The sequence below is a fragment of the Zeus faber genome (assembly GCF_960531495.2).
Source record: "Zeus faber genome assembly, chromosome: 3".
Classification (NCBI taxonomy): Eukaryota; Metazoa; Chordata; class Actinopteri; order Zeiformes; family Zeidae; genus Zeus; species Zeus faber.
In genome coordinates, this window is record NC_137190.1 from 25,957,564 (window position 1) to 25,977,925 (window position 20,362).

Consider the following 20,362-nt stretch of genomic DNA (forward strand, 5'->3'; position numbering starts at 1 on the left):
CATGTGTGAAAGCAGCTTAAGTTGTCTTTTTTCACAAACTCGTGGGTTAGTAGGCCCATCAGAGAAAAGTATGTACACAAGCACTGAAAAAGTGAGTTTTGCATAATAGGTCCCCTTTAAACAAAGTGGTCAACCAGGTAGAAACATAATACGGTAGTATTATTTATTTATTATGTTAAGTACAGGATATGCAGATATTAGAATAACAGAACAATGGGCATGTCTGCCCTCTTTGCTTTTTCTCCATACTGACACACTGGCATTGTGCTTTTACTTCAAGCAGATGTCTCCCAATTTTCCAAATAAAATACCAAAAACATTTTCTAGCTGTCTTGAATTCAAAATAACAGAATGCAGGCAGAGTACGAATTCCTAGCACTGTCCTTGCAACCTTTAAATGTGCTGTAATTTATTTATAGCATTCATGCAATCTTGTAGAGGAGCAATTTTTAACCCGTGGAATAAAAAATAATTTTCTGATACAATAGAGGGAAAATGTGTGATGAATTAATAAGATACGGACATAGAATGGAAAAAAACAAATAACAGAAATAAAATGGTCTCAAACATGTAAGTAAATAGCCTTTTTAAGGATGACTGAGTTACAAATTGATACATATCAATTTATAAAACACAAATTGAGCACCAATGTCATTAACAGGGTTCGGATTGAGTACAAAAATGCAGCAAAAAAAAAAAGTCTATCGAAAAATTCATATACTATATACTATAGAAATAGAGATTACTCACAGGAAGTAGCATTTGGAAAAGGTTATTTGTTGTTTTACATGCAGTTTTGCATAACAGTAGACCTGGGTAGTAAGATTCCACCATAATTTACACCCAAAAATAATTGTGTAAGTTAATAATCTTTGCCGAACGGAAAGAGTTTGTGATGTTTTGAATGTTACACATTTCCATTACATCTTCTACAATACCCATAAACTTTGCACGTCTTTGACAAATGACAAGTCTTTGACAAGTAACTCAGACATTAGTATCCATTTCATTTCATTTCATTAGCCATCACATTTCTATCTCAGGCAATCGATAAAAAGTCAGACAGCTGTGGACATTAGAGTGGTAATTCCAGTCAGTCATATAGTGAAATGTATGATGAAAATGTGTGGTTCTTTGGGTGCAGCCTGCACCGTCTTACACAGATGAACATTTTTACAAAGGCAAGTTCTCATTTCATGACACTAAAGTCTGTTCCCATCATCTTACAGACCAATCAAAACCATACACTGATCAGCCACAACATTAAAACCACTGACAGCTGAAGTGAATAACATTGCTCATCTTGTTCCAATGACATCTGCCGAGGGGCGGGATATATGATGCAGCAAGTGAACAGTTCTTGAGGTTGATGTGTTGGAAGCAGAAAAATGGGCAAGCATAAGGATCTGAGCGACTTTGACAAGGGCCAAATTGGGATGGTTAGATGACTGGGCCAGAGCGTCTCCAAAACGGCAGGTCTCGTAGGATGTTCCCAGGGTCATGGGTGCCTAAGGCTCATTGATGCTTGTGGGGAGAGAAGTCTAGCCCTGTCTGGTCTAATCCCACAGAAGAGTTACTGTAGCAAAAATTGCTGAAAAAGTTGATGCTGCTATGATAGAAAGGTGTCAGAACACACAGTGCATTGCAGCTTGCTGCATATGGTAGAAGGTTGCCTGGTCTGATGAATCACGTTTAATTCCACATCATGTGGATGGCTGGGGTTACTGTCCAATCGAGCATCTGTGCGATTTGCTAGAACAACAAGTCTGATCCATGAAGGCCCCACCTCGCAACTTAGAGGACTTATGGGACCTTAATGTTGTGGCTGATCTGTGTATAAACCCAGATACCCTCAGATTGTCTCAGTATCATTGGATGGATCTTAGTTAACGGTAGTTGCCAAGCACTTGAATTACTGTTCCTAAATTCAGACTGAATTCACTGAATTTAGACTGTGGATCATCAAAACGTAGTCTTTCATTTCACTATATTACATTGGACATAATTATCTTGCAAAGCAATCTAAATACTTTTCTATGTAGAGCGTTGTCACTCAAACAAAGAACTGTGAACTGAAAATTTGGATGTGACCCATGCAAGGAGGTTTAGCTGAGTGCATGCAGTGCATAAGTCCGTCTCAGCAGGTGGCCCTGCCGTCCGTCTGGTTGGGGTTTGTTTTGGAGCTGCAAGCTGTGTGGCTAGTGTGGTAAAGATGTATGCACACCTGCCATGGCCCTTGGCTAGTGGGCTCACAGCTGAAATGCAGAGGGGAGGCAGGAGGTGTGGATGGGAGAGCACGACAGAGAGAGAGCGAGCAACAGAGAGAGGGCTAGACGCCTTGAGGGACGATGCTGGAGGGGGTGGGTAAAGCACAAGCAAAAGAGGGAGAGAGAGCAGTATCTATTATTTATCGCAGCTTGCTGTATGGAGAAAGAGATCTAATGTGGCCGTCAAGGTTGTGGTGCGTGCGTAATGGGCAAAGACAGATTCCCTCTCACTGCGTTACAGTCTCCCTTTCTTCCCCACCTCCTCTATTTAGCAGTGAAGCGACCTCTCACTCATAGTCCGCCCTCCCGTTACCCCAGCAGTACAAAGACGTTTCCACAAAGACTGAGGGCTCCAGTGGGTCTTGGTAAGATGGATAAATACAGATGTTCTTATAAATAGAAAGGATTGAGATGAGCCATGTTGTTTTCAAGGAAACAAGTACAAATTGAGATACCTTAGAACAATCAAACACAGATATTCCCTTTCCCTGACAACCCACCCCAGGACTCTATAACCCACAGCACCTAAAAGAAAGAAAAGATAGATAAGAGATAATATATGACTTTATTAATCCCGAAGAGAGAGAGAGAGACAGAGAGAGAATATTACAATGGCTTCTATGCTGGTAGGTACTGTAAAATGAGAGAGAAGTACATACAGGTACTCCTCTCTTAACAACCGAGTTCAGTTCCTAGGACTAGGCTGCTAAGCAAATTGGTCGATAAGCGAGGACCCGTGTTATTTCAAGGTAAGGGGGCGTGGTGATTGTGTAGTGAATACTGACAGACTGTGGGAATGAGACTGAGAATGGTGATGAGATGTACACTATATATAGTATGTACAGTGAATATAGTATATATAGTGCATATAGTATATATATTGTATATAGTATATATAGTGTACATAGTATATATAGTGTATATAGTATATACGGTGTATATAGTATATAACGGATGATACGCGATGAGATGCTTGACGCTACAAGCATACAATACAGACTGGTCGGAGAGCTGGTCATAAGTCCGAACGGTCATTAAACAGGTAAGTCGTTAAGTGAGGAGTACCTGTATTCCTGTGTACATCCCTCTAACTTAAGCAGGAATATACGTGTTTTAGATAGATTACATAGACTATCCACAAGTAAAAAGATGAAAGGGCCTCGACAGGTAACGATAGCCCCACACACACACCTCGACTTACGACTGTAATTCATTCTATAAGAACGGTCGTATGTTAAAACAGTCGTATGTCGAAACAATTTTTCCCATATACACCACGCTCATATTTTTCTATGATTTCCTTCTTAGTTTCAATAGGAGTCATTGCCTTTTTCTTTTTCTCATCATCCTTCTTCTTAGGACTCATCACGAAGGGTGAAAATAAACAAAATAAACAGCACACAGTAAATATGAAAAAAATATCGATAAGCCACGAACCACGTGCACGCACGATGTAGGTCGCCTGCTGACTGACTGCTGACTGACTGCTGACTGGCCGCCGACGTGCCAACTGCAAATTTCCACGCTCGTATCTTGGAGCTGTCAGTCGCAAGTCGAAACAAATTTTTGTGACTATTGCTACAGGTAAGTAGATGCAGTCGTAAGTCCAGGTACCACTGTACACCTACACGTACACGCACACACACACACAGTGTGTGTTAGGGTGCTTTCACACCTACTCCATTTGTTCTGTTTTATCCGAACCATCGTGCGTTTACCCTCTTGGTGCGGTTTGTTTGGGGGGTTGAGAACACCCAAACTCTGGTGCAGACCAAACAATCGAACCATGGTCCTCCTGAAAAGACGGGACTTGGTCCAGTTCCAAGTATACCGCAGCCTGGATCCTTACAAGAGAGAATGTAATCTGATCTTTTACAGGACCTAATATGTGACCCACCGCAGGTTTTAGGTACATTTGCTTCCGATTGACTTTTAATTTTTCACATCATTTGAAAGCGGAGAATCAGAGCTTCAAAACAAGGTGTCACCAATGATGAGGGTGTGGAAAACTATGCTTCGCAGATAATCACACTCACAAGTTTTCCTCACACTTGGAGCCATTCAGGCAGCTCCCAGAATGCAAATGGTTGGAGGACCAACAAAGGCACATGGCTACTTGCCACATGACCACTTGACACCCTGCTTAATGGGGCAATATCTGCATTGTTCTTGTGTTTATAGAGAATGTTGAACAGCGTCATCAACACAGAAAATATTTTTTTTTATAAAAAAAGCTTTTATTTAACAGTAAGAATATACATGTTTTATAAAAGTGGAATTATTTGGAAGTTTAAAAGTGTGGACAACACAACAAAACACTAGTATCTGCACCCCTCTACAGTAACTGAGTGATTGGCTTCAGTCATCGGTTTACGGAAGTGACATCAGTTTTTCTTCTTCATGGGTTACGCCCCCTACACAATAATGTATCCGGGTGTGTGTAAAATTAGAATGAATTAAAGGTTGAACTCTATCAAAATGGTTTCACATTGTGACATCCGATCACATGGAATATGGAGGGATGAACTTCACCTGGACTGTCGCTTTAAAGGAACTGATTGATCAGCGTTCTCGCTGTTTATTGTCTCGGTAAGTGAACTGTCTTTCCCCATGTAATCTAACGGGAATATTTAACATTTATCTACTATTTATAAATCAAACTCTTTTTTGAAAAAAACATTGAGAGATAAAATAAAAAAACAAAGAACATGAACCTGGAAAAATCTAATTTTCCTTCAAGAAAGCTTTTTAAACTAATTAGGCGGCTCGTGGAGATTTTAAAAACGCACAACAATTTGGGAATCGGTGCGGTGGGACACATATAGAACGTAATATAGGAAGCAAACCAACATACAGTGCATTGTGAGTTGAAAACGGAAGTTGACACTTGTGTTTCCAATGTTCGTATTTGGTTAGAACACCAAATCATGACAATGAAAGCTAGGATCGAAATCACAATACACTGATGTTGCTTCTCTGTTGTCTGCGACAATGTGATTTTCTGACAAAGTGATTTTCCCTAATTTATGTTTTTCTTTTCATTTTCTATAAGCTTTGAAATTATCCCTCCTCACCACCACAGTGGCATTACAAGGTTTTTAAAACGGAGGTACTGTATATGCCACTACATATGTTGAAAACTGACGTGGATTTCACGCGCTACTGGAGACTCCCGAGTTTTTTTATGAATCAAAAGTCAAGCTCCTCCACGGACACACAGGACTCCACAAGTGGAACAGACCAGCAGTCATGAGTAAAGATGTTTGGAGTTCTGCTTGTGGGCTTGTGTTGTGCTTGTCTTGTGTGGCCAAAAGATGAACGACCTGTACGACTGCGTGTCATTTGTTTACAAATGTTGGTTGGCTTAACACAGCACAGTGTGAACACTAACCTGGCCTAATGAAAAACGCAACAATGGAGCAACTTGCTCTTGAATGGGACCAGATCTATCAAGTATAGATGTGAAAGTGCCCTTAAGTGTGTGATAAGTCAGCTCTAAAGATGAGGCAGCTCTTAAGAACTACAAAAAGGCTCAAATAAAAATTACAATTGCTATATGGCATTTTGAAAACCGGTCCGTTATAAGAAAAATAAAATAGCGAAAGCAGGTAACCTAGCCTCTTATCTGAACATTCATTGGTATCACTCTGCATTGCCTATTGTTATGTACCATCCAAATGAATATGGAAATAATTCGCTGAGGTGAAAACATTACATGCTTTAATAAAATTCATAAATTGAATCATTTATATGTTGACACTTTTTTTAAAGCTTTAAAATGTTTGTTCGACTGAATTCTGCATTCTGTATTTGCAAACAAATTGAAAAAAATAAATTATTGTAAATTTTTCCTGGACAAGTGACTTTTGTGCCTGGACAAGTGAAAGATGTAGGCCCGGGCTTTAAGTGGCTAAAAAACTGAGAACTGTACACTTCTCGTGTATCTCACAAAACACTTCCAGGCGGAGCACTCTCGGCAGAAACAAGATGCTGACGAGCACATGGGTGGCAAAAAACTCATGGTGGCAATACGATCCAGGAATCTCTCTATCAGAGTGTATATCTGTATCAGTGTACGGACACTCCACACCTCGCCTCACCACATGGCGAGAGGAGTGGGGCTGAACAAAGAGAATCAACAGCCAGAAAACAGACTGTTGTGAGAGATGTGGAGAGAAAAAAAAAAAAAAAAAAAAAAAAAAGGAGCAATACACCTCGGGGTCCCAGGGAGAAATGCAACGAACCATGACCAAGCAACAGCGTATGGAAATAAATGAAAGGTAAAAGATACCCACAAATAGCAGGGGGTTGTGTGCGCCTAAAAAAAAACAAAAAAAAACAAAAAAAAAAAAACCTTGGCTTCCTTTCAGCAGGGGCAGGCCCAAACGCCATGTCGCTGCGGAAAATCTAATACAATTACGCAAATCACGGTGTCTGGGCTGCGGTAGTGGCAGAGGGGGTGTTGACAGAGAATGATGAAGCCAACATCAAACGCACAGGTGATAAATGGAAAACATAGAAGTGGCAGACCAGTCTGGGGGTTGGGGGGGGGCTGAAGAAGAAAGGTGAGACCGTTATTGATTGTGGTGCCTGTGTTCTAGTTAAGGGGAGGACAGGGAGGGAGGAGGCTGTGAAGGACGGAGGGCAGGGTTGGGCCCCGTAGGCAGCAGTTAAAGCCCTGTGCCCCCCCGAGAACACAAAGGCAAGCCTCCAATGAGCCGTCCATTGGTCACACTGAATATTTGATCGACATGTACAAGTGGCTGCCACGACTACCGACACAAACACTGCGGCTGCCACTGCTTCCCCCCGCCCCCCGCCCCTCCAATAATAAAATACACACCTCGTGCTACAATGCACCCAGGGCTGATTGAAATTCAAAGATGGAACCTTGACACCACAGGCGTATAGACAGTGACGGGCAGAGAGGAGGGGGTTAGCAGTTGTGGCTCTTCAGGGCCCTATAAAAAACAGATGCTAAATCACTTAACCACCGCTAAATTAGTTGCCTGGGAACCTGCTAGGATGTGGGGGAATTCGCAACAACCCACCGACACAGCGTGAATCTGCACAGAAGTGTAAGCATCACCTGCAGCTTGACTATCAAGAGCAAAACCAGGGAAGGCCTCGTCTAAACACATTGTCTCCAGGACTGCCGTGTGCACAAGGCAATGGAGGTTAGGTTAGGCTGGGCGATATTGACAAAAATAAAATATCACAATATTTTTTACCTAAGATCATTTGACAATACTTTGGGGATGACTATTGGTCCTTTCATGAAATATTTACAGACAAATATTTGAGAAAAAAGTTTTAGTAATGTGGATACTATGACCAAGAAGGTAATGGTCATATGAAGTCAAGAAAATTGCACACGATAACAAAAATACCAGACGATATATACATTTTGATACATCGACCAGCCCTAGTGCAGGGATAGGAAGTGATGGATTCATGATTCAGAAATTTAATAGGAGAGACACACAGCCAAACTGACAATAACATTAGCTAAAAACACTGCCCTCTTAAAGGACCACCCCTTCTTTCTGCCCCAACGCCCAAAAATCAATTCATAGGGAACGGGATGGGAGCGGCTGGTGACCGATGACAGCCCTGTGTGCATCTCATTTTCTGCAAGGAGTGTTCTGCTCCAGATTTATCTCCCCCACTGATCTTATTTCCTCCTCATATGCTAGCAAATCCCAGGTAAAGCGGATGTTTGGGATGATGAAACAGGGAGAGTGGTTGGGCCACTGAGATTGGACTCCTGGAATTAATCTGGGAGAATCCGCGATGCTAACCTGCTTAGTTGTGGCTTAATCTGGGGGGTAAACCAAATATCAATTACACTAAGTCTTGTGGGCCAGACATCCACTGATCCTTTACCCAAAGTGGAGGAGGGCGAATGGCAATTTGCCATTCCAATTCCTTGCATGTAATTGGTATTCATTAATGCATACCTGAATAAATACCATGCTGATGGCGTTAAGATCAAGGGGTGAGGGACAATGCTGCGTGGCTAGCGGGGCTGATAATAGAAATAACCTCAATCCAACCTACATGACCAATTTGAACAGAATGCAGGTTAATTCCGGCTCAGATTGACTCACATCGTATGTTCCAAGGACAAAACAACTTTCCGCCGCCGGGCTTCAAGTAACGCCGTCTGTCTGGCGGCAAACTGAGCCTAGCATACCAGAGAGAGTAACAAGGATGTCGCAGCCAGGTGTGGCAAGCAAACAGCATGGGGGTCAGAGCTTCACACAAGCACATACCGTAACTAAAGGTGACACGTTTGTTTCTCTCCATTGCCCTTCCTGAAACCTCTGTCATTTTCTTTCCTTTCCTCTGACCTACATTACTTATAGATTCTTCAGACAGAGAGATAAAATGCTGCTTTCAGCTGTAAGATTCCGCAAAACCGCGCGATTCATTTTTAACAACAAACTAGGCCACTCGGCACAGAACTTGGGCAACTTAAAAAAAAAATAATAGTACAGTGTTGCATAATACACTACTCTCCTATTAATCACTATTTTTGCCTATGCTAACCTTAGAGCTATTTTGGAGAGAAGGCTCACTTTTAATACACGGCACAGTTCAATCAATTAGGAACGCAACAAGCATCCTGCACGCTCCTGTGTGAGTACAGTTCATTTCCTGCTTTTATTGTTGCTCGTGCTGGGCTCATTCACAAATATTGCGGAGGGAGGCCAAGACACTATTTACTCAGCAGGAAACAGACAGGAGGCCCGGGCTTCCAAATGACTTCCTGCATTGCACAGGATTGTTTCCCCTCAGGAAATCTTATCGATACAAAACGGTGGCTGTATTCACAGAAAAAAAAAAAACAACACACGCATACTAGAGACACAAATACAGTGTGGTTTAATTAAGTATCTCCAAATGTAATTTCACTATTGCTCTTTCCCCAACGTCTGAAAGTATAAGCGGCTGCTGTAGCACGGCAGTTTAACAGGGAGCCACAGGATGTGCGAGAATAATGAAAGAAAGTAAAAGCAGATTAGCGGGCACGTATCAGATTGAAGGAACGCAGTGCCAATACACGACCGAGACCTGCAAATCCTTCTCAGATTTGCTCTTATCATCTCCCTGCTGTAAATAATAAGTTGAGGTCAGCATCGCAAAGCCCGCTGCAGGCTTTAAACTAGATTAGAAGGCTATATGTGGGACTACCAGAAACACAGCCCGGAAGAATGCACCACCAACCTCTGACTTGCAAAGAATGTCCACCAAGCACTCTACTATCAGAGATGAGCCTGGAGGGGTTGCCCTCCCTTTCCTTTGAAGTCCATACATTGGGAGAGGTGGAGACCTAGAGAATGTTGAGGGGGGTGAACCGTTGCCAAGTAGCTAGTTGGTGCAAAGCCAGCCAATTCCTCTCTCATTAGAAAATTAATTACTAGGACGTAGGCTGCTCTGGGGGGCTGTGCAGGGCTGCGGCGTCGCTAGGCATCCCAGGCATCAGCCCCACGGGGAGCACTTGAACCCCTGACCCCCCCGCCACAGTCCTTTGGGACCGACAGGGGTGCGTGACACAGCCCTGGCCCAGAGACACTGCCCCGCCAGGCTGGGAATGCAGTGGCACTGTGGGGGGATCCGAGACCGGGACAAAGAACGGGAAAAAGGGGCTCCATTGATTCAGGACCCACAGGGCGCTTCATCATTAGGTCCACAGTCACTCACCAGAAAGTACTCCGCTAGCTAGCGGTGGCTAATGAAGCCCATTTTCTCTCTCTTGCTGGAGAGGATGTGTAAAAAGTATAGCTTTGGCGAAAAAAATATTTCCCTCTTCCAGCGGGGTAAACTTGTTGCTTCACACCAAATACTCAAAACTGTTGAGAAGCGCCAAAAAAGCATTGAATAAAGCTGCTTTCACACCTGCTTAATTAGATAATGCTGGGTGAGTTTTCATTTAGACATGCTACACTTCACTTCAGCCTTATACAGCATATGGCATAAACAGACTGCAGGACATATTTCAGGATAGTGTGTGTGTGTGTGTGTGTGTGTGTGTGTGAGAGTGTGTGTGAGTGTGTGTGTGTGTGTCCTTTAGGTGAATTTGTAGAGCAGGTGTCCTAAAAGCTCAAATGACATGCTTATGCACTCAGGACTAATTTAAAACACTCTACACGCTAAATGAAGTATTAAAAGCAAAGAGAGCACATTTTCTTCTCATTGCAACCCATTGCGCGCGCGCAGACACACACACACACACACACACACACACACACACACACACACACACACACACACACACACACACACACACACCTACTAATAAAACTACTCACATCCTATTTTCTCAGAATCATTTTTAGTAGCCCGATTTACAAAAATGTTTATGCCTTTTGAAGTGTCCATTAATTATAGTTTTTCTGGTTTCATGGGGGGTAGCTTGTGAGGAGCAACTTGGTAACCGTCCTGCAATCCAAAGGTCATTTCTTTGGATTGCAGTGTGCACGCGCGCGCACACACACACACACACACACACACACACACACACACACACACACACACACACACACACACACACACACACACACACACACACACACACACACACACACACACACACACACACACACACACACACACACACGACATCTGTGCCTCAAGGTCCTGTGCTGGAATGCTCTCAGCCTGCTGCTCTCCTGCAGGTGCTCCTTGTTGGCTAGCATCCATTTTATTTAGCCATGCTCACATTTTAATCTTAATGACCTGTCACAGTGAGGGCATGGAGGGATGTGCATGTGCATGTGTGTAGGGGGGCATGCGACAAAGCTTTAGCAATGAGAAAAGACTGATGCAGCTGCTTTCCATTGCAACACTGCTCTGAAGTGCTTCATGACCCTTATACATCCTAAGTATTGGTACTCAGATGCATTTATGCGACTCATGTGTATGTGTGTGTGTGTAGTTGTAGGAATGGGTTGATATGGAAATTGTGAATCGAAAAAAAAATGCATGAAACGTGTTGTCAAGCCATTAAAATCCTCCTTGCAGCGGCCTCAATAACAATCATTATCACCATGAGCAACAGCAACAAGTAAAAACAGAAATTAAAACAATTATCCTATCAAAACAAAACCACAAGTCACCCCCCCCCCCCCAAAAAAAAAGGTTAGACTAGATTTAAGTCTTTCCCCACATAACAAACATGGACAACATACTGATTGAAGGACTAGTGCCCATTTTTCTCATGGCCACCAATGCCCAGGTGCACCACCACATTGGAATTGTAGTTCATGTGTGAAGAACCAGAGGAACTTCATTAAAAGGGTAAATCTCCCCAGTGGGTGTGTCTCAGTGCAGACAAAGCTTGAGGAGCACATTGAGACTTGTTCACCAAATCCAACAAAAGCAACAGTGTTTAATTTCTCCAAAACAGGGCTCAATACCTTTACTTTCGACTTTTCTGCCGGCGACATTTAGTTCAAATTATACGATGATTCAGTCCTGATCAGACTGCCTGCTAAATCACCTTTTCAAGCACTATTAGCACTTGGTATCTATCCAAACGCAGGCTCAGTTTGGTACCAATCCAGTTTGTGGACTAAAAAGGCAATAGCTTTTGATGCGGGAGCTGCTGACAGGCACATTTATTCAACTGCAAGGAGCCAAAGAGAGAAAAGCATCCAAAGAGACAGACTATTCCATTACATCATGGTGGCACATTAAAAAGTCTTTGAGCAGTAATTTCACCATTTCTGCTGTCTATCTTGACCTCAGTTTGAGAATGAGCAAAGAATTAAGGAGAAATAGATTCAACTAACACAGTGAAAAGCCAACAGAGCCTCATGCGAAGGAGAAGCACAAGACACCAAAGAGCCTCTGTTGCACTGCACCTTCAAAGATTCATTACTGAGAGAATTTAGTACCTGAACAAGTTAATAAAGCTATTTAAACAAATTTCACCTTTTGACCTTCAACCGTGAACCCTCGACCCTTACATAATGGTGGAAAAGTTGTATTTACTTGATCTTTTATATAGTCAATCAATTTCTGTCATTAAATTCACTTATACCATTGTCTCCTTAGCTCTCAGCTGTGACTGCTAAAAATCTGATAAAACATTTGTCTCAAACTATTATAACTACCTAATACTAGTAGATGTTCTTCACTTAAGCCATGATGAGAGAGCGCGAAAGAAAAGTGAAGGATAAATGATATATACACACATATCGCTCGCTTCCTTCTTTTATTCGACAAGGTCAAATTAAACACCCATTTTGCTCGGTTTATATGATTTTGGTCTTGACTTTTAAAACAGTCAAAGATTGAGGGGAATAAACGCTGCAGCTTCAAAGAAAACGGTTTCGGGAGCTCTCAAGGACTTTGCAGATTCATTAACTATTCAAACAAAGACATATCTAGAACTCTTAGAAAAGCCAGCTCTGCTAGTGGGTCAAAGAAAGCCAAGATTTTTATCTTACTTGGCGGAGGAGAAATAAAAACTTCCCATTGACCCGTCTGTGCACATGTCAATATTGTTTTGCAGAAAAATACACACGCAAATATATATTATCAAATGTTCTTCTTATTTACTGTTTTAGGAATCAAAGCTCCAGAAATAAAGTATGGAGTCTATACCCATATTCAATTCACACAACAAATGGTCTCTTTATGTCACAGCTGCAGGAAAATCTATAATTTTTCCCCTGCCTAAAAAGAGGCTTTTCTCTATAAAAACTCAGTATAATCAACAGTGTGGCAATTAAATTCGGCCTGTCTTCTATTCCCTTTTGCCAAATCCAAGCTCAGCAACCACTGCTGGTTCCACAACAGTAAACTGCCTGCTCAAAAACATTCCGAGGGGCAGAAAATAGATAAAGAAAAATGGCTTAATATCTCACAGCACTCCAAGAGAAACTTGGTAGGAGATGTTTTTCTATCCCAGGAGAAGGAAACTCTCTGAACCTTGTTGATAAAACAGCTGTTCATCCCCCGGATGGGTGGCTCACGCCTATACAAATACCCACACAAACACACACAGATCCCACCATATCTAAAGCTGCCAAAAGCCACAGGGCAGGCAGATGATGATGGTGGTAGGCAGCTCATTTAAGCAGTGCTCACAATCCTCCCTCTGTGACTCGCTGCCCCCACACCCTTCCAGCACATGAAGTGCTCCTTTGACTGACTCAAGTGTGAGAGTTTATGTGCGAACACAAGCCATTGATACTGTATGGCAGTATGCAGGATTGTCAATGTGCGTGTGAAAATTCAATTGACACAGACCACCGCTCCTTTGGCTGGTGTACTCAGTGTGAAGACTGGAGATGAGCGCTGAAAGACAACACAAGTTGATGTGGTCAGTGAATTAGGTCAGCTTGGATTTGTCCCTTGTGTGGTCAGGACACAGAAGGACTGGACCATTCACAACAAGATCTTGAGCAATATGGGTCAGGGATAAAAAAAAAGTTTCAAACTGCGCCAGCCAAACCGGACGTTGACTATAGGAGAAAGAAAATAAAAACATTTAAAAAAAAAAACACTGGAAGAGCAACAGCGTATTTTGTCCTGTTTCTAAAAACACTGTTTCTTCTTGGTGTGTGAGCACCTGTGCGAACTACCGCCATCAGGAGCCCTTTAAAGATTCAGGATACTTATTCACAGGTTGGATGGCATCCAAAAGAGACGACTGGGGATAAATTCATGCATGAGAGGCTTGCCATGAAGAGCACTAGAAGGTACAGTGGAATCGAATTAAGGGTATTAACAACCGTTTCCAGAAGAATATTAGTTTATAATTCATGATCAGAACACAGCAGCCAGGGTTGAGCTTGGCCACTTATGATTATATTAAATATAAATAGAATTATTTTAATTATACTTAAAAGATCCCATTAGTAAAAATTGTTAGTAATGAAGCTGCTCACATCTGGGGCAGCTGTAAAAGAGCTTTATGTACCCCATCTTCCAAAAAAGGAACAACTACAGCTGCAGAGACAAGTTTCTTCTTTTCGTCATCCTTAGGGTTTATAAAAAACGACATCCCAGCACAGAGGTTTCGGATGTCAGTGCTGATGAATCAAGATCTGACATGAGATTCTTTCCCGTAGCAGAAAATAATATTAGTTAAGAAGATGAGGAGTGGGCTTGAAAACTTGTGTTGGAGCAAAAGGATAAAAGAAGATAACAAAACTGACAATAAGTTTGAGGGTTAACAAATTCTAGCTCTCATTAGAGGATGTTCATCCAACTAGCACAATTTGCATGCCTCATAATTCTCTGCAGCTGACGCCACTGGCAAAATACCATTAAAGTAGCTTGGGCAGAACAACACTCCCCTACATACGTCGCCCCAACACTCATAACTTAAAAGATAAAAAAATGAAAAATTGAATATTTTGAGGAAGGAAAAAAAGAAATCTTCTCAGTTTCAAAAAAACCCTCCCCAGAATCACAACAAGACGAGTTCCACCCGAGGAGCCGCTGGAGCACCAGGCAGAATATTTATTGCCAAACTGTATACTCCTCTAACATCTAACATCAGCGAATCTAACTGCCATTTGCTGCCGTCGTGCTGCAGTTCCAGGAGGCGTGCGTCAAATACGAAATGGGACGCGGAGGCTCGGCTCTCCTTCTGTCACTTTAGACAACAAAGGAACGGACACAGCCATGACGTGCAGAAGAACATCCGCTGTAACTGTAAAAGAAGTACTGCAGAATGGCTATATTAACCAACGGAAAAGGTACTCTGGAAAATTGTTGCGTTAATCCACCCATTTTCTCCAGAATAAAAACCCCACTGGCATGAGCTGTAATGTCATGTGAAGCTGCTGCAGTCCACAAAAGCTTCCTAATATGTTTAAGCCCTGTATGTCAGTAGATACCTCATCGAAGATTACATTTTCCAAGGTCGGCAAACTACTCGCACATCCCACCAATAAAGAAAGACTCACAGAAAGTTCCATACGACAAGTGGAAGAATGTGTGAGAGGCCCTCTTACAAGGATCCTCCGTCCATAGTTAATGCACAGTAGGAGCTGAAAACAACACTCTTACCGCACTAATGTCCTCAGAGGCCATAACAATAACTCAATGGCCAACAAGGGACATCGCGCAGGCTGACCTTGGAAAGCTCTGGGGCTCTGCAAGCTGCAGCCTTCACCAAGTAAAGAGAGGGCTCCTTGTTTTCCATTCTTCACACGTCAGACAAGAGTCACAGTTTGAAAAACGGCATTGAGATGAAGCAGCGGAAAACTGAGGAGTATGAGGTTTGGAGGACATTCTTGTAGAAATAGTCCTGTTTTGATCTTCCCAACGCATGAACTGTTTTTGGCCTCGGATTCGACGCCACACAAAACCAGTGTTTACGATGACCAAAGGCACTTGAAGCTAGAAACATTGAAAGGTTATGCAAGCATAGATAAAATTATGCTGGATGAAAACAACTTGAGACTACATTCCAGAATGCTTGCCAGAATAATAAAACTACTGTATCTGATTTCTGAGGAGAAAAAAATACATTTAGGGAAAACTAAATGTATATTTCACATCTTCCTGGGTAAAGATTTAAAAGGCCCTTTGAAAGCGAACCAAAGTATTATGAGAAAACGCTGTTTAACAAACACTGAATTTTTTTTTTTTAACTGCAGAGAGAGGAGATCAGGTGAACCAGACATTGCTGTGTGCACTGTATGAGATCATTCCAAATGCAATTCAAATAAATTCTCATCTTATTTAGTTTGTCCACATTGAGTGAGTTGGACTTCATTTTCTTGACGTTACCATACATAGAGCCAGACAGGGCTTCAAGCTGTTGAGTTGGTTCTGCCTAGCACTGCATTCTGTAGTGCAGGCTGTAGCAAAGAAAAGAATCCCACCCACTGCTACCACATTTTCTCTTTCCATATTGGCCCCATGTGTGCACGTTCAATGTGGTCTTTCAATGGATGAAACCATGCCGGTTTCAAGGCATGAATTATCTCAAAAGGTACGGATGATGGAGGTCTTGCTAAAACTTGCAAGTGCCACCTGCCTATATTATGCTGGGAAACCTCCTATATGATTGTTTTGGGTTTTATTGTTTTGTTTTTTTAGAACAGGCATTTCTGAATTTTCATAGAGCAGTACAATAGATTTTACTGCGCAATGCAGTTTAATCAAAACAAGGCTCTGTATAATAATAAATACTAAAAAAGTTTATATAAAAAAACAAATCTATATTTGGCTGCTGAATTCCATTCTTTGAATAAATTTCGTGTTTCACTGCTTCTAGTTACAAAATGTGTATTAAAAGTTCCTTAGAGGCCCTAGCATACCACATCACAATCCAGGGCATTCACACAGGATTTCAATTAGGTTTCTGATGTGTAATTAGCTAACAAATTGGAGTGATTTGGAGTGAAAAGAAAAAGCCAATCGTTTTTGTTTATGCCACACCAAACAATTGAAAGCCGAAATAGAGGCTAGTGTGCCCCGTGACCTTCAACCACCAACACGCAAGTAATGGCAGATGTGATGCCATTTATTTAGGAGGGTATTGATCTTCCTCGCCTCCCGCCAATTACAAGTGATAAACCATAGCGGCAGTAATTGTAAATTATATCGATAACAGCCAAAGCCATTAAACACACTATACTCCTATCATACTTGAAAGGCTACAGAACAATTGCACACTGAAATTGCAAAACAACAAAACAGAGCTAGGGGCAATTAGCGGCATTGTATCAGCATCTGTTGCACTTTCCATTACACTGTGCTTGAAGAGATACACGCTGGAAGGCTGCAAACTGCGCTCCCACATCCCAGACCATGGTACACCAGCAGCATCTCCTAACTGAGGTTCCTTCATTAGCAAGGCAGATGAATCCAAACACTTTGCCAAGTGTGCAAACTCCCCATCTCTCAGTGGAGTGAGGTTATTAGGATGTTCTGAACAATTGCAGCCCATAAATAAATGATCAGTTAAACAGTAAAATTTAAGGCAGAGACAGCAGGTGAGTCTGCAGGACGCCAGTGCTGACTTATTACGTGACGATGTGGAAAATTGTAGTTGTATAGGCCTCTGCTATTATCACTTTCCTCAGGTTGACTCTTTAAATATGCTTATGGTTTCAGCCTGAAGGTCATTAACATATTTACATAGTCAACCTGAGAAAGTGAAAATAGCAGAGGCCTATACAACTACAATTTTACCAGTGTTTTTTACTCACACAATAAAATCAGGAAAGCATCAGCATTATTGAACCAATCGTGAAGAAAGAAATGTGAACTTCAAAAATACTTGCTTTTCTGACAATGGATGCAGGAATGGAGAAAGCTTAAAAAAAAAGAAATACATTGAAAATGACTCCACAAAGCTGGATTTTTTTTTTTTTTAACAGCTCAAAATAGACCAAAAGTGCAGCAAAGAAACAGGAAGTAGTAGTATTTTTTTTTTTTTTTAGTATGGGCAGCACTGCAGCCAAGGTGGTCTGCAAGGATAAGGTCCAAGAAAGTGGGATCAGCGAGGGCTGCCAAATGTTTACACGTCTCTAAAAGTTATTTGCATTGTCCACAGGGACACAACCAGCACACAATCTCCTCCCGGCAGGATTAAAGAGATAAGATACAACCTAAATGGATTTTACACTCCTCTGATAGGGCGTTCTTTACAAAGCCAAACCTGTGGTGGAATTTAAAAAGGAGTTCTGCAAACTTCTAGAAGCAGAGATGGCAGAGCCTGGATGAATAGCAGAGACACAACGGAGTCTGACTCCTACATGTGGCTGAACCTTTCAGATGGTCTCAAAGTTAAAAAAAAAAAAAAAAAAAAAAAAAAAAAAAAGTCTGCCCGTTCCCAGAGGAGGTTGAAAGAAAGGAGACAGATTGAAACCCTTTAAGCACAGCCTTCAACTCTGGCAACTTTGATAAAGACAAGTCATGGCTGTGCCCATGCTTTGTAAAATGACTTGGGACCTCAAAGAAATGTGTTTTGAATAAACCGATATTTTCAGGGAGAGGGGGCCCCCACAATTAGTAATTTGAGACTCTCTCCGCGTGTGGGTCCTAGTCCAATTCTCTGGAATCAATCAGAGCTCCCAAAGGAACTCCCCAGTCCCCTTAATCTCCTGGTTTTATTACTTTCCAGACAGTCGGCCTGTTTCACCCTACCCCCATCTCCCTCTTTTGTACTGCTCTCCAGCAAAGCCAAGGAGGGGCTTCTCTCTCTCTCTCTCTCCCTCTCTCTCCCCCTTTCCTTTTCCTTCAACCACTGCAGAGAGCTTTTCATACAGAAGAGGGTCTTTCATCAGTCTCCACACACGAGAGCGCAGCAGCTCCCAGGCCCGTGTTGCACCTGATATTCATTCTTTCAACCACCACAATAATCGCCACCCTCCAAAACACTCATACTAGCATGGTCAGCCAAACAGTTTTGCATGTCATGGTAAATGGCCTATTTCAAAATAGGTACAGCTTTCATCACAGGCTGTTTAATCATTACTCCACAGACTATCAGTTGCTTGTAAGTTCTAATGCGGAACAATAAAGAGATATTTTGTCATGGTGACTGAGGAAAAACACTGGGTTCCATCCAAGAGTTTAACACTCAAAGCTGAAAGTGGGATGCAAGTCAATGAGTTGGGTTGGTTTTTTTTTAAGGACAACAGCAAAAAGAAAAACAGTAGTTGGTATGAGTTCATCAGATTGGTGATGAATTGCACACTGCAGTGCAGTTCACTCAGTTCGAAACAATTAACAGCAGCAAATGAATTGGGCACCGTTTATCCATCAGCTAAACATGTATTGACGCCCAGGTAATGAGATGCCTGCTGGACTGATGATGCCAGCTTATTACCTGACAGTAAGCACTAATGGCTCCTCAGATAGGGTTTTACCCAGATCCAAGTTCCTGCCATCGTTTGCAATGACCAATACAATAACTAAGTGGGGGTTAAAAAAAAAAAACACATAGCAATCAAATGATCGTTCTAGAAAGATCACATGGACCTTTGAAAGAGAAGTGAACAGAAAGGTTTCAGTCATTCGGAATGAGCAGTCCCGCGAATACAACACGTCTCAATGGAGGGGCCTTCAAGTCAATATAAGTACCCGATTGTTTACCAAGTAGTATTAAATGTTTTCCCCCAAAAGGACTGATGTTCCTCAGCAGTAGGGGAGAATACCAATAATTATTGTTGTTGTTATTATTAGAAGGATAGTAGTAGCAGCTGCTTGGCGTTGTAGACGGAGTGCATTGAGTCCACTAGCTTACTGCTTCTTTCTAACTCGGAATATAATACAACTTTCAGACATGTTGCTTTTATAAGACAATAACAATAATAAGGAAGGGCTAAATGCTGAGACAGACATACTTTAATCATCCGTGAAAGTGCGGCGTTATAGCAGCCCACATCAAAACAATGGGCAATAATAATAAAGCAATAAATACTGGGGGGGAAAAAATGTGATTTACACAATAAACCAACAAATGAATTTTAAATGGAATAAAAAAAAATGGCAATATACAAAAAAAAACTAAGAACGAGCTTAAAATAGAAAAATCGGCGACACCACGGTAACCTCAAATTTAAAAATAAAAAAATAAAAAAAAATAAAAAGGGCAACATCCAATAAACAACAGAGAAATAGGAAAAAGCGCTTTACCTGTGTCGCCATGCTTTGCCGCCGCGGTGCAGAGGAAGGTGAGGGAGAGGAGAGAGAGGAGCCACCGTGCTCCCCGCTCGGCCATCACTTTTTACGGCTAAATCTTTGCAGGCGTTCGGGAACCCCGGAGGAAAAGAAAAAAAAAATAATAATAATAATAAAAATAAAAATAATAATAAAAATAAAGCCCTGCGTGCGTGCGTGTGCGTGCGTGCGTGCGTGTGTGTGTGTGTGTGCGCGCGTGTGTTTAAATCCTCAGCCGCCCGCGACTCAACACACACTCCCGAGAGGCGGAGGAGGAGGAGGAGGAGGAGGAGGAGGAGGAGGAGGAGGAAGAAAAAAAAAACAACCAAAAAAAAAAAAAAAAAAAGTTGAAAGTGGCACCTAGGAAATGTAAATGTAGAGGAGCATCCGGGCCCAGGTGCGTTTAAAAGAGTCCGGGGGAAACATGGGAGCCGAGACGCCGCGGGCTCACA

The 20,362-nt window shown here is 42.0% G+C and overlaps 1 protein-coding gene across 1 annotated transcript in view; it reads right to left on the reverse strand.

Moving 5' to 3' along the window:
• neo1a (neogenin 1a) overlaps positions 1–20,133 on the reverse strand; it is a 164,112-nt gene extending 143,979 nt beyond the window's left edge. The window contains exon 1 of the mRNA XM_079997168.1: positions 19,887–20,133. Within this exon, the coding sequence (XP_079853294.1) occupies positions 19,887–19,971 (85 nt within the window). The 5' untranslated portion in view covers positions 19,972–20,133. The remainder of the gene's footprint in view (positions 1–19,886) is intronic.
• Positions 20,134–20,362: the final 229 nt, after the last annotated feature.